The following is a 12,332-nucleotide window of genomic DNA, read 5'->3' on the forward strand; positions in this document are numbered from 1 at the left end:
TTCTTAACTCTTTTTTTTTTTTTTTTTTTTTTTTTTTTTTTTTGGTACCGGGGATGGAACTCGAGTCCCTGCGCTTGCAAGGCAGGTGGTGGAACCACTGAGCTAAATCCCAGGCTCAAGTCATTATCAATATGAAAGAAAATTATTTCTATGTGCTCAGCCTACCAATAAATATACAATTTGGTGTTCCAATTTTTTTTAGGAAAGAAAACTTTCAAAAGGAGGAAAATCTACTGCCAAATAACTCAGCACCTCTTGCAGAACCATAAGATGTGGAAGAAAGTCATTGAGGAGGAGCAGCAATTGTCTGGCATTGCAAATCCAGCCCTGGACCAGTCTGCTCAGCAGCATGCCTCAGAGCAAATCCAGGCCATTGAGGAAGAGGAGGAAGAAAAAGGGAAACCAAGAGCAGAGGAAACCCTGGCTCCAAAGCCAAACCAGTGACCCTGCATAGAACGGGCTGAGTTTCCAAACATATGTTGATTTGTCATGGACTCCTTTTCAAGCCAGCACAACACTTAGACACAACACTGTAGAAATGAAAGAAGATGGGGAAATGGCTATTGCACTTTGGGGTCCTTTGCATTTTATGTGTTTATTTTTACAGTGAGGTACATTGTTAAAAACTGCTGCTCCAAGAAGCTTTCACACCACAACACCAGCTTCTGTGGATATTTTTTTTTTGTATGGAGGAAATATATATGTGTGTGTGTGTGTATAGGCTCCCACATAGATATATATAAAACATAGTCACACACACGCATGCAAACACACACACACACACGTGTGTGCATACACACTGAAAGCCAGGATTACTGACTCCACATTTTAGTGATGTTCATTTAAGACACATAGTGGTCACTGTGATAATAAATCATAAAGGAAAACAAAATGCATGGGAAGTGATGTGACTTAGCATGAAAATGGTGCAGCTAATGTAGGTTACGACTAAGCAGCTTTAGCTCTTCAGACTGAGGGATGAAAGTTCCAGAGAATTATTTGAATTCTGATATATCCTGCCAACACTGTGTGTGTGTGTGTGTGTGTGTGTGTTTCTGTGTTTCTGTAAGAGGAGAGAGTTTGTGTGAATGTGTTTGTAAAAGTAGAGACATTTTTATGGTTTCAGTAGTTTGTAGAATAGCAGTAGTAGATGACTTAGTACATGTGAACAAACAGAAGGAAACTCGCTCTGGAGAGTCTTTGAAAGGCAGCCATTCCAAATGCCCTTTATTTAGCTAGAGGTCTTTTCACTTGGAGGGCATTCAAGGGCCACGTGATTGGTACTACTGCTGTCCACCACTTGGAGGCGCTCCAGGCTCAATCCTGGAAGATGGAGGCATTTTCCAGTCTATTTCGCTAATGAGTATATATGAGCTGCTTGTGAGTATGTGTGTCACTTACCTAAGATCAAATCACCTTTTAAGGGGCTGGCATTCTTTAAACACCCAAAAGGAGCTGCAGGCAGGTAAGAGTTCTAAAAGGATGCCAGAGATATGGGAAATTATACTTAATAGTATCTCCTGTGTCTTCTTGATTTGCTGCAAATCATATATTAGGAAGAAAAGAAAGGCAAACAGAAATTCACTATGGGTTTCCTGGCAAGAGATGAAAAAACATCGCAACTTAGATTTTTGGTGTTGACGTAAGGAAGACACGGTCCTTGACAGCTGTAGAAGATTGTCTTTGGGAGTGAAGGCCCCTCTGACTCCCTCTGTGTGGTATTTCATACACTGTGTGATGGAAACCTCTGTCTGCAGTCTGGCCTGTTATCACGCTTCTTTTGACAGGGAAGTTTGTAGAAGGATTATTTAGTGATTGGGCTATTTTGAAAGTTTTTTTTTCTTTTTTTTTTGGTTTGTTTATCTACACTTGTTTATGCTGTGAGCCAAACCTCTATTTAAAAAGTTGATACTCACTTTCAATATTTTATTTCATATTATTATATATGTCATGAGTAGTTATGTGATGTAAATATATAAGAACTTTTTTTTTTTTTTGGTTTCTGTAGATAGTAAACTCTTTTTTAAAAAACAAAAAAGGGAAAAGGGAAACATTTTTATAAAGTTATATTTTAATCACCATTTTTATACGTGGTAGCTATCTCCAACCCTAGGAATAAGATGATAATTTTGTTTGCATGGAGGTCTGTGGGTAACCATTCATCTACCTATTCTAGTATAAACGATAATCTCATGCAATTATTTATGCTAATTTAATGAGGATGCTGAAAAATTTTTTCCAGTAGTAACTTTTGCTAATTGAATGAATTTTGAATCTTTGACTTCAAGATGAAAGAGTTAACCAGCTCCAATTTTTATAGTTGGTGTCCCTTTCTCTCCACCATAGATTTGGTTATAATTCCTCCTCCCATTCTATATACAGATTGCTCATTGTCTAAGCAACCGTCGTTTCCAAGAAAATCTTGATTGTAATTTCTACTGTTTACCTTCTCTGAAGTCATAGAAAGGAGTGTTTACATTGAAAAAAAAATCCTTTGTTTCTCACAAATGTAAATTCTCCCCTACCAAAGCATGATTTTACAGTAATCCATAGCATTTTTTAAATTAGGCAATGGTACCACGATAAGATAATCAACATGGTTTTAAGGCAAAGTTTCCAGTACAGAGGAAAATATAAAAACTATCCAATGGATGCAGACTTTAGCTAAATAATTATAATCTGTTTCAGTGTTACTTCTGTGTTAACACCAGGTCTTCATTATTTAGCACTTACTGAATTGTTTCCATTTTCTTAGCATTGCCTGTGTGTCTCTACATTTGCAAAATTTACTGTGAGTCAAATATATTTCTTCAGTGAATTGAGCTGTTGTGTATCCCTTGCAAATAAAAAACAAAAGGAAGAGGCTGACATACCATTGTACTTACATTAATCTTTTTCCCTTTTCCAAATGGTTATATGTCTGTAGAGTTAATATAAATATAGGGAAAAGCTAGGTGATTGGAATGACAATGCCATTGTGAACCCATAGCTGTATATAAGCAGTTTTATTAAAGCTGCAAAGCCTAAGCCAGCCAGGAGGTCTTAGCCACTGCCTGGTTGTGTTTATTTGCTTTGTTTTAAGGTACCTGAAATACCAGGAGTATTAAGGACCTAAACAATGAGAATATCTCAGTTCCAGATTTGTGTTCATCAATCCAGGCAGATGGATAATTTTTTTAAATAGCCATTATGTTTAGACTAGATGTCAGTTGAAAGGCTGGAGATCCACCAAATGTGTAACTTTGATACAAACCTGGGCCATCTCCGAGGATGCCTAGGAACATATAAAGGTATTTTCCGCTGGTGATGTTTTTGCCTCCTTGGTGACAGCAATATTACTGTGTTCACTTCCATCTTCAGAGCTTACTTCCTGTGGTGCCAGTGTTATTTGTTGCAATTACTACATTGTTATATGAGCCTACTTATAGGTGCCATTAGATAAACTCAGGTCTTTCGAATGAAGGAGTTTCTAGCACAGTTAGGGAAAAGGATAATTTTTTAGACAGCCATAAAAATCAATGGGAAAAATTAGAACTCATTGCTCTCCATTAAGTCAAAGTCCAAGTATATTCTGTGTGTTGTTGGTGTCATTTTCAACATGCTAATAGGCTGTCTTTCCAGTGATCTAAGTCGAATATTTATTTAGAATATTATTTTCTTGGCTGAAACACCACTTTTGCTTTTCTTCTTAACTGTAAAATTACTATTATTTTTGTCATTTATGCAAGATCTGCTTTTGTCCTTAGATGAAGATAGTAGTTCTGTACAGGAATATTTCTATATCGGTCTTCATCTAACATGAAGGAGTTTCTTCATGTTATGTTTCAGAAAGCCTCTACTTATTAAGGACATAATACCCAATTCTGTCTGCTCTGTTTTGCTTGAATCGCTGGACAAATCCTAACCATTGCAATCCCAGTAATGTTAAAGGAAAGATATGGAATGTCACGCAGACTGTTCATTAGCTGTACGTAGATGGTTTATGTGCGATTTTCCCCATGTCCCCTTTCCTCCCTTCCCAGAGAACTTTCCTAACGGTAAAAGCCGTGCAGAAGGCAGGAGCTTTGTTTAAATGATGGAAAAATATAAATTATTTTCTAAGTAATAAAAATATGAAAATTACCATTGTAAATAAAGTCTAAAGTTTGAAATGATTGCTATAAAACTTGAAGTATTTGTCTGATGAACAAATCCTGACCAATGAGAACTTAATAGCTCCCAAATCATTTATACCCTACTTTGAGAGAATTCTTTGTGTTTCTGTGTAATGGTGATCTCCACCATTCTTGTCAGTTACAATATTTCTAAAACAATAAGGAAAACCATCAAAAGGGTCTTACTATAATTCTCTCCTTAGTTAATTCCCACTTAATGCCTCTCCTGATGTATACGCCATTTGCAAAAGGCCTTTCAAACTAGCAGTCTGGTGGGGTTCTGTGAGCTTTCATAGTAAAAAAAAAAAAATCAGGATTCTCCATATTCTACAAACTACCAGATAGTGTGTGTGTAGAAAATATACCAGCAAAATGCTAGATGCGACTAGCTCAACTTCAGATGATTAAGAGTTAACACGTGTACTTTGAAACCAAGCTGGGTTTCCACCATCATCTTGCCTAACAAGCAAGAAAAAATTTAAGACCATTATTCTAGGTTATTCGTTTCCCTCATCATCTCTATGAGGAAAAGCTATTAATTTGCTATGATAAAGTTATGATATTGTGCATTTTAAAAACCTGCTCAAGTTCAGATTTAAGGTTAAGAAATCAGGCATTTGAGGTGACATGTATTCTGAAAATAAATTATTCTGCGGATTTCTAATCAAAGAGGGAATGTGTAGTTTGGTGGTCTGTATGCACATCGTGTTTTCGCAATCTGTTCCTCTAGAAAATATTCAAGTTCTTCTGGGAAATTCATTTTGGAATGAAACTGTAAGCAAGGAGTCGACTGTAAACTATCATTTAGATAACTTAAACTGAGTTTTATGTAAGTATTGGTTTCACACCAATGATCCATTTTCAGAAAATAAGGACATTTTAAAGTTGATGTTATGTGCCGCAAATGTTAGGCGGTTTTGCTATTGCTTCACACATGGCGTTTGTTAAAATACTGTTGCTTTTACCTTACCTAATGGGTGCTTTCTGTTTTACCTGAATTGATCTTGTTATGCACGCTAGGGAATTATTCTAACAGTGGGTTGACAATGGTGATGGAAATCATTGAGCTTTTGTATGTTGTGTGTATGTGTGTGCGTGTGCGCTCCGAATATGTTCGGAGGCACAAAACCCAATGATTAAGGCTTTAACTATTTGGTGGAACCCAGTCTACTGAATCGAAAAGATCCAGTATAAGTTATTTTAATGTAGATGAAACCTTAAAATATACAGAACTATGTATGGATGGAAAGCAACACTGGCTTTTGACATAAGCTTAAGGCTTTGAGAATAGGCCAGATTTCTTGTGTAAAGGCAGCTAGTTCTCTTTATCATGTCTTTAAGGTTGAGCATGTTGCCATGTAATTTTGTCCCTGTATTTCTTCTTCTCAAGAGGGTTGTGGTGCACAGACGAAGAGCCAGCACTTCTCCTTATAGAAAAGAAATGTTCACCGTGTCCATTTCAAAAAACTTTTTCTCATTGCTCCATGTCAAGAAGTGGTTTTTCAAACATGAAAATAATTTAGTCAAACAACCCGTTTGCAAAATAGTAATGTTAAATTTTCATATGTAAGCACTACCAATATATTTAAATTTTACTTCTCTTGAACCAAAACTGTGTTGAATTTTTTAATGAAATTAATCTGAGACCCAGAAAATGACTTTCCGTGATACTGAGACATTGAATACTTTGCCATATCCAGACTCAGTATCATGTAACAAAACTGTTGGACATTTATTTTTCTAATGCCTTCTTGTCCTTTGTAGAGCAAGTGTTATAAAGTTTCCAATACATAAGATTAATAAAAGTGTTAAAATTTAAGCTTTTTCCCAGTTTCCCAAGGCAAAACAATGTATTACCCAACAGTAAATGGTATATTGTGATAGATTTTATTTTACTAAACACTAACCCAGTTCAAAATCCAAATACTTCGCTACAAAAAAAATTAAGTATTATTAATCTTAACTTTCACAGAGGAAGCACTGATCAGTTGAATAACCATCTGCATTCATCTATCAAGCATGCTGAAATGGTAGGTTGGAATTTGAAACATTAATAGAAAGGTGTTTAAAATATTTTAAATGCTTTAAATTTTCAGTGGCATTGAAAGTATCTCTTTCAAATGAAACACACTACAGCAAGGAATCCATCCTTTTTTCTTAGAAAATCCAAAGAATTCAGAGAAGCCCCAATCATACTGAAAAAAGAAAAATACAGCTTATCCACAGTGTCAGTTCTCTGACTAAATATTGATAAAGAAAAAGTAATCTGAAATTCTGTCTGCCATAATAAGGAAAAAGGAATGACTTTTACATCAAGATCTAAATGACCTCTGGTTTCATTGTGAGATCCATGATGCTAAGAAGAGAAAACTTCAGAGCTGAGTACTGGGAGCCAGTGTTACCTAAAACTCAAAGCATATTCCAAGACACCCCTTCATCTCAGTGAGAAAGCAATTTAGACCTTAGTCACTCTGGACCAGGATGGCATGGTGGATCCATATTTCAGCCCTCCTTTGCTTACTGTCCTGAGTACTTATACGTGTTTCTGAATGTGAATTAGCCTTTACGGATTGGAAACTGCTGCTTAAATACCTTTTGAAGGGAAGGATTTTTTAGTCTAGTCATGTTGTTCCCTATAGTATGGCAAAATACTCGGTTTATTAATGTGAAATTAAAAATAACTAAAATATTTTTGTGACTATTACTTGTTGATTGATAGAATTGTCTCCTGCCACCTCTCTTTAAAATTTTCAATGTATTATTTTTATGACTCAAATCTATGTTTCACCTTAGCTATTTATAAGCATAATCTAGTACTATAGTGTTGCCATCCCTAAACAATAACACTAACATATCTATATATTACCTGTTAGTGAGATTTTAATGGCTTGACTTTTAATATATATTTATTCATTAGTTTAAGAAATAACTAATTTTTATACTCTATGAAATATTTGCATGAGACTTTTAGCATATGATGTTTGCATAACTTTTTCTCACTTATGAGTGTCAGTTTATGTCTTAATATATTCTCACATAAGAATTCATACAATTTTTGCTCCAAAAAGGACAATTTATTAGTTAACAAGCACTGGAAATAAATATTACTGAATCTATACCTTGATATTTCTTCCTAGAGATTTTCATCATACAAAGCACAAAATGAAAAATTGGTGCTTTTATAAGTATTCTAGAACTCTGAATGAAACACAATAAATATCAAATTCTCCTTGTTTTTCTATAATGATATTAGCATAAGAAACTAGAAGAACTTTATTCTGAATCCAGAGTGGTTTTGGTTAGTTTGGTTAATTGGACTTGATTTCTGATGTGAAAATATGTTCTGATTTCTGATAGACCTGTTGTTTTGAACAGTTTCCTCATCTTGACCAAAATAACAGTGTCATTATGTAATTCTAATTTAGCATGTCCCAAATATTTGGCCTCATATAATATTTGTAAATCAGAGAGTATGGAACTGATGTAATTTAGTGTTCCTACACAGCAATATTTTCAAAAAATTATCAACCAAAGTGTCTCCACAGGGATATCTTTGTGCTGTCCCCTATAGTTGACAATTTTTAACAATAATTCTTACTACTCTCAACAAAACTAAATATGCTCATTAATTAATAAATTTGTCCGATTTATTAACTTTTAGAGATACAAGAGTGAGGTATTGGAACATAAGTGATCATTTTGCAATCGGAAACATTTTCTCCTCTCACCTGTATTGTATGGACTTAATATATGTAGCAATACCTGATATTCTATTGCAAGTATTTGTTAAGAAATACCATTAATCGGTTATAATTGTTTTGTAAAAAGTAAACTCTGTACAGAAAAACATAATAGATAAATTGTATTTATTTTTATTATTTTTTAGCTTAGACACTATTTGATGCTCCCTTTTTGCAAAATTACTGGAAGTGCCTCTTGGTTTTATATATATACAGATACATGCAGTACCTATATATTCAGACTTGTTACATTGTATCATAGTTGCTCAATGTGGACGTTACAATGTGAAGATAATGTATAATATAAAATAATTCTGTGGTATCATGTTTGATGTAATCATTTGTGCAAGCCAACTCCTCTACATTTCTGAAGGCTTATCTTCCTCTCCTGTCCAGTGCAGGATTCTAGTATCCAAACTACTTTGTAGTAAGACATCCCCTGACACGTCTGAATTTCCAAGGACCCTTCGTGCATCTATATTCCCATGATGACATCTTCCTTTCTATCACTGTGGCTATCATGCTTAGCCACATTAATTATCACCTAACTTCCTGCAACTAAGTTACTCCTTTAGTCAAATGGACTCAAACCGAGATTGTCATATTTCTCACATTCCACGTCAGAGTCCTGTAAAATAATGCTGCCATTTATCCTGTAAATCCTACAATTTATTCTATAAAGTCTGTGGCTACCTAATACATAGAGTCCTTGGATTTTACAGGCTTAGATATCATTGTTCCACATGTTTGAAATGAATAATTTATATGAGTCAAAATGAGTATTTCGGCTAACTCACAGTCCTCAGAAACCAATGTAAAAATGTGATTTCCGTCCAAGGAATGTGTTCTTTAATCCACATGTATGGATTTCCCTGTTACCTATGAGTCAAAATCCCAACATGTAAGCCTATTATTTTTAATGTTCCCTTTATTCTCTCACCCAAGACTACCTTCCCTCCAAAAAGGAACCATACAGACAAATACTCAAAGGAGTATTTATATATTCTTACCGTATGTTTCTCTCTCTCCCTCCCCCCTCCCTCCCCAGCATCCCACTTACAACACAGCAGCATAAGACTAACAATTCCTTCCTGAGCTGTACATTTTATCCCTTTTTTCTCTATCATTCTCAGCCGAGGGAGAAAGTAGCTGAACACTCCAGTTGGAACTTTCATCTTGTCCCTGCAATTACATGGTCGCAGAACCAGTCTCTGGTGAGAAAGCATTAAATTGCATGGTACGAAGGGTAAATCTTAGAGCCTGAGATCTCAGCCAAAGGCATGGAATGATGACTCGCTACTTGAAATTGAAAGCCTCAGATCAGATTAGTGTATCCTTACTCACACTCATCCTCACTTGATGCAGCTCTCCACACCGCCTTCTGCCTGGGGTTACACATGAGGAGGAGTCTGGGATATGGGTAAGATAACTCAACTGATGGAAAAAAAAGCAGATCTACTTGTTAGTCTGCTTTTAAGGAACCGTCTTGCTTATTTTGGTCCTGGAGCTACTTCATGTCCTGGACATTTTGTTTTCTGGCATCATGGTTGGTCTAAAGGAATCCCAGACCTAATTTTACTGAAATTGGTTAGATTTGAAGTCCTTTTTGAGCTCACGCTGAATGAGGTCTTCTGGGAAACTGGGACTAGGGTTGGGTTAGGGATCGAGGATTTGTTTTCACCTTTGTAGTTAACACTTGGTATGGAAGAGCTCCTGACTGTATGGTTAATTTGACTGGCTTTTCCTTTCCAGATGTCAGAGGTAAGTTCACTAAGGGCTTGGTCTTTGATCTTTGGAGACGGTGAAACAGTAAGATGACTTACGGACCCTCTATGTTGGCAGTGATAAATTACTATGAACTTGGATTAAAACAATGCAAATGTATCACAGCTCAGTAGGTCAGAAGTCCAGATGGGCTTGACTGGGTTCTCTGCTTTGAGTCTCTTGCAACACTAAAATCAAAGTATTTGCCAGTCTGGGCTCTTCTGTGAAAGCTCAGGGCACAAACTGCTTCTAGGCGCGTTGAAGTTTTTGCCTGAATACAGCTCCTTGCAGACAAAGGGCTGGGGTCCCCTTATCCACTGAGAACCTCTGTCAGCTTCTTAAGGCCACCTGCTGTCCTTCCGACGTTGCTCTTCTCATTTTCCCATTTGCAAACCAGCTATGGCACACCCTTGGTTTTTATGCTTTCAAATTCTTTCCTAAAGTATCTCTGTCTTCTGCTGAACAAAAAAAGAACTTCTCTACTTTTTAGTGTTAATGAAATTACTTGGGGCCCACATGATCTATTTCAAGGGTGAGGCCTTAATTATGTATGAAAAAAATCTCCTTTGAAATGTAACCTAATAAATTTAAAGTTCCTTGGAATTGGGGTATGGATATATTTGGGACCTGTGAAAAGAGTGAGCAATACAATAAAGATAAAGAAGTCATATGAGCTCCACTGGTGCTCTCTCGTGCCTTCACGAAATTGGTAGTCCCAGTGCAAAAGCCAGAAATGGCAAGGAGGAAAGCAGAAAGGACCCAGAAAGAAGCTGTAGCAAGCTACCTCTGAAACTTCCTTTTTTCTATTTGTTTAAGGGATGTATTTTCCAAGCAAAGGATACTTTTATCAGAATATACATGGTCCCATTACCATAGAATTGAGAGCAGTTGGATCATTTTGTTTGTTATTGAGCCTTCCAGAAAAGAAGTGATTGATCCCAAATTAACAAGCTGAATTATTTTCTGATACTACATCTTGGCAAGGGAGATTGTGTTTGGAACACAGAGAATTCTCCAAGGAGCCCACCACACAGAATAGTAAATGTAGTGAGAAACTAGATCCGCCCAATAAAAACAGGACCACTAAGAAACTTGTCTCTGCAGGAATGAAGTTTGGATCTTCCCATCAGTAAAAGTAACCCTCAACTAACTGAAGTGCTGAATGAAGTCAAAGAAAAGACAGAATAAATAGAGGAAAATAGGGTTTGCATATGTGACTTTTGGCTTTGTAGGCAATTATAGAAATAAATTCAAATTCATCCTTAAACACTTTAAATTTTAATTTTTATTGGTACGTGTTTGCAGTATACAATGATTACATTCATTGTAAGGAATTGCATGCAATACATAACGCATCTCGATTCTTTGTCCCCTCTGCCCCCCTTTTATTTTGCCAGCATCAGATTCATTTCTTATATAAATCATTATAAAGTTAATTGTCATATATAGAGATCAACAACCAGTCTAATAGCCCAAAACACAAAAGACAATGTTACTAAATCAAGTTAAATTTTAGATGCCCTGTCTATGCTGGATAACAATGACTTTTCTTCCACTCTTTTAGCCTATTATCTGTCTTTTATTTCACACTGTATTTACATACTGAGTTCTTCATATGCAAGAAACCATGCTATATTTGATCTTGTGTGTCTGATTTACTTCACTTAATATTATGGTCTTAAAGTGCATCCATTTTCTGATAAATGATTAGTTTCTTGTTACAGCACAGTAGTATTCCAAGGTACATAAATATCATGTTTTCTTTTTCCATTCATCTGTTGATGGATATAGGATCTTTCCAAGTTTTACCTAGTATGAACTGTGCTGTTATAATTATAGGTAAACATACATGGCCGTGATATGATGTCTTTACTCTTTTGGGAAGAGACCTAGAAGGGGAATAGCTGGGTCAAATGGACTTTCTGTTTTTCGTTTTTTGAGGAAACTTCACACTGATTTCCATGGTGATTGTATCAGTTTAGACTTCCACCAACAATGGAGAAGGGTTCCTTTTCCCCCATAACCTCACCAGCATTTGTCACTGGTTGATTTCTTGATGGTAGCTGTTTTTTCTGGCACGAGATGGAATCTCAGTGTTGTTTTAATGTGAATTTCTCAAAGAGCCAGTGATATTGAACATTTTAAAGTGTATTTATTGGTTATTTATATCACTTTCTGGACTGTTGGCTCAAATCAAGTGTACTATCTGTTCTCAAACACTTTTACCTCTCTACTATTATTTATTTAAAACTTGACTAGGGAAATTTCAATATATTAAAACTGGAGAAAATAGTATAGTGAATGCTACTACCATCCAGCTCAAACATTTAATATTTGGCTAATCTTTTCCATCTATACCTCAAAACATCTACCCCTTCTCCCCAAAGTTATTTTCAAGATATCCAACACAACATATTTTTTCTTTGAAAATAATTTGTACAGAAGATGTAAGGACTTCTAAAAGATTTATGTCCCTAAACAAAAGCAACACTTTTGTTATTTAAAAAAATAAGAAAAAAACCCCAACCAATACTGATACAATGTTCACATTTCTGAGGTATAAAACTTTCAAGGTTCATAATCTTCTTGTTTGGAGCGTTTCCTTCTGAATAGGATTACAAACATGCATTGTGTTGGTCCATTCTTCAGTCTTAAAATAGGCTCCCTCTCTCCC

The 12,332-nt window shown here is 35.7% G+C and overlaps 1 protein-coding gene across 1 annotated transcript in view; it reads left to right on the forward strand.

Annotated features, from left to right (window-relative positions):
* The window catches only part of Pde3a (phosphodiesterase 3A), a 291,025-nt gene extending 290,291 nt beyond the window's left edge, over positions 1-734 (forward strand). The window contains 1 exon segment of the mRNA XM_010615815.3: positions 203-734. Coding sequence (XP_010614117.2) covers positions 203-444 — 242 coding nt within the window. The 3' untranslated portion in view covers positions 445-734.
* Positions 735-12,332: the final 11,598 nt, after the last annotated feature.

Source organism: Fukomys damarensis, unplaced genomic scaffold (genome assembly GCF_012274545.1).
Source record: "Fukomys damarensis isolate Sample0158 unplaced genomic scaffold, DMR_v1.0_HiC HiC_scaffold_19, whole genome shotgun sequence".
Lineage (NCBI taxonomy): Eukaryota > Metazoa > Chordata > Mammalia > Rodentia > Bathyergidae > Fukomys > Fukomys damarensis.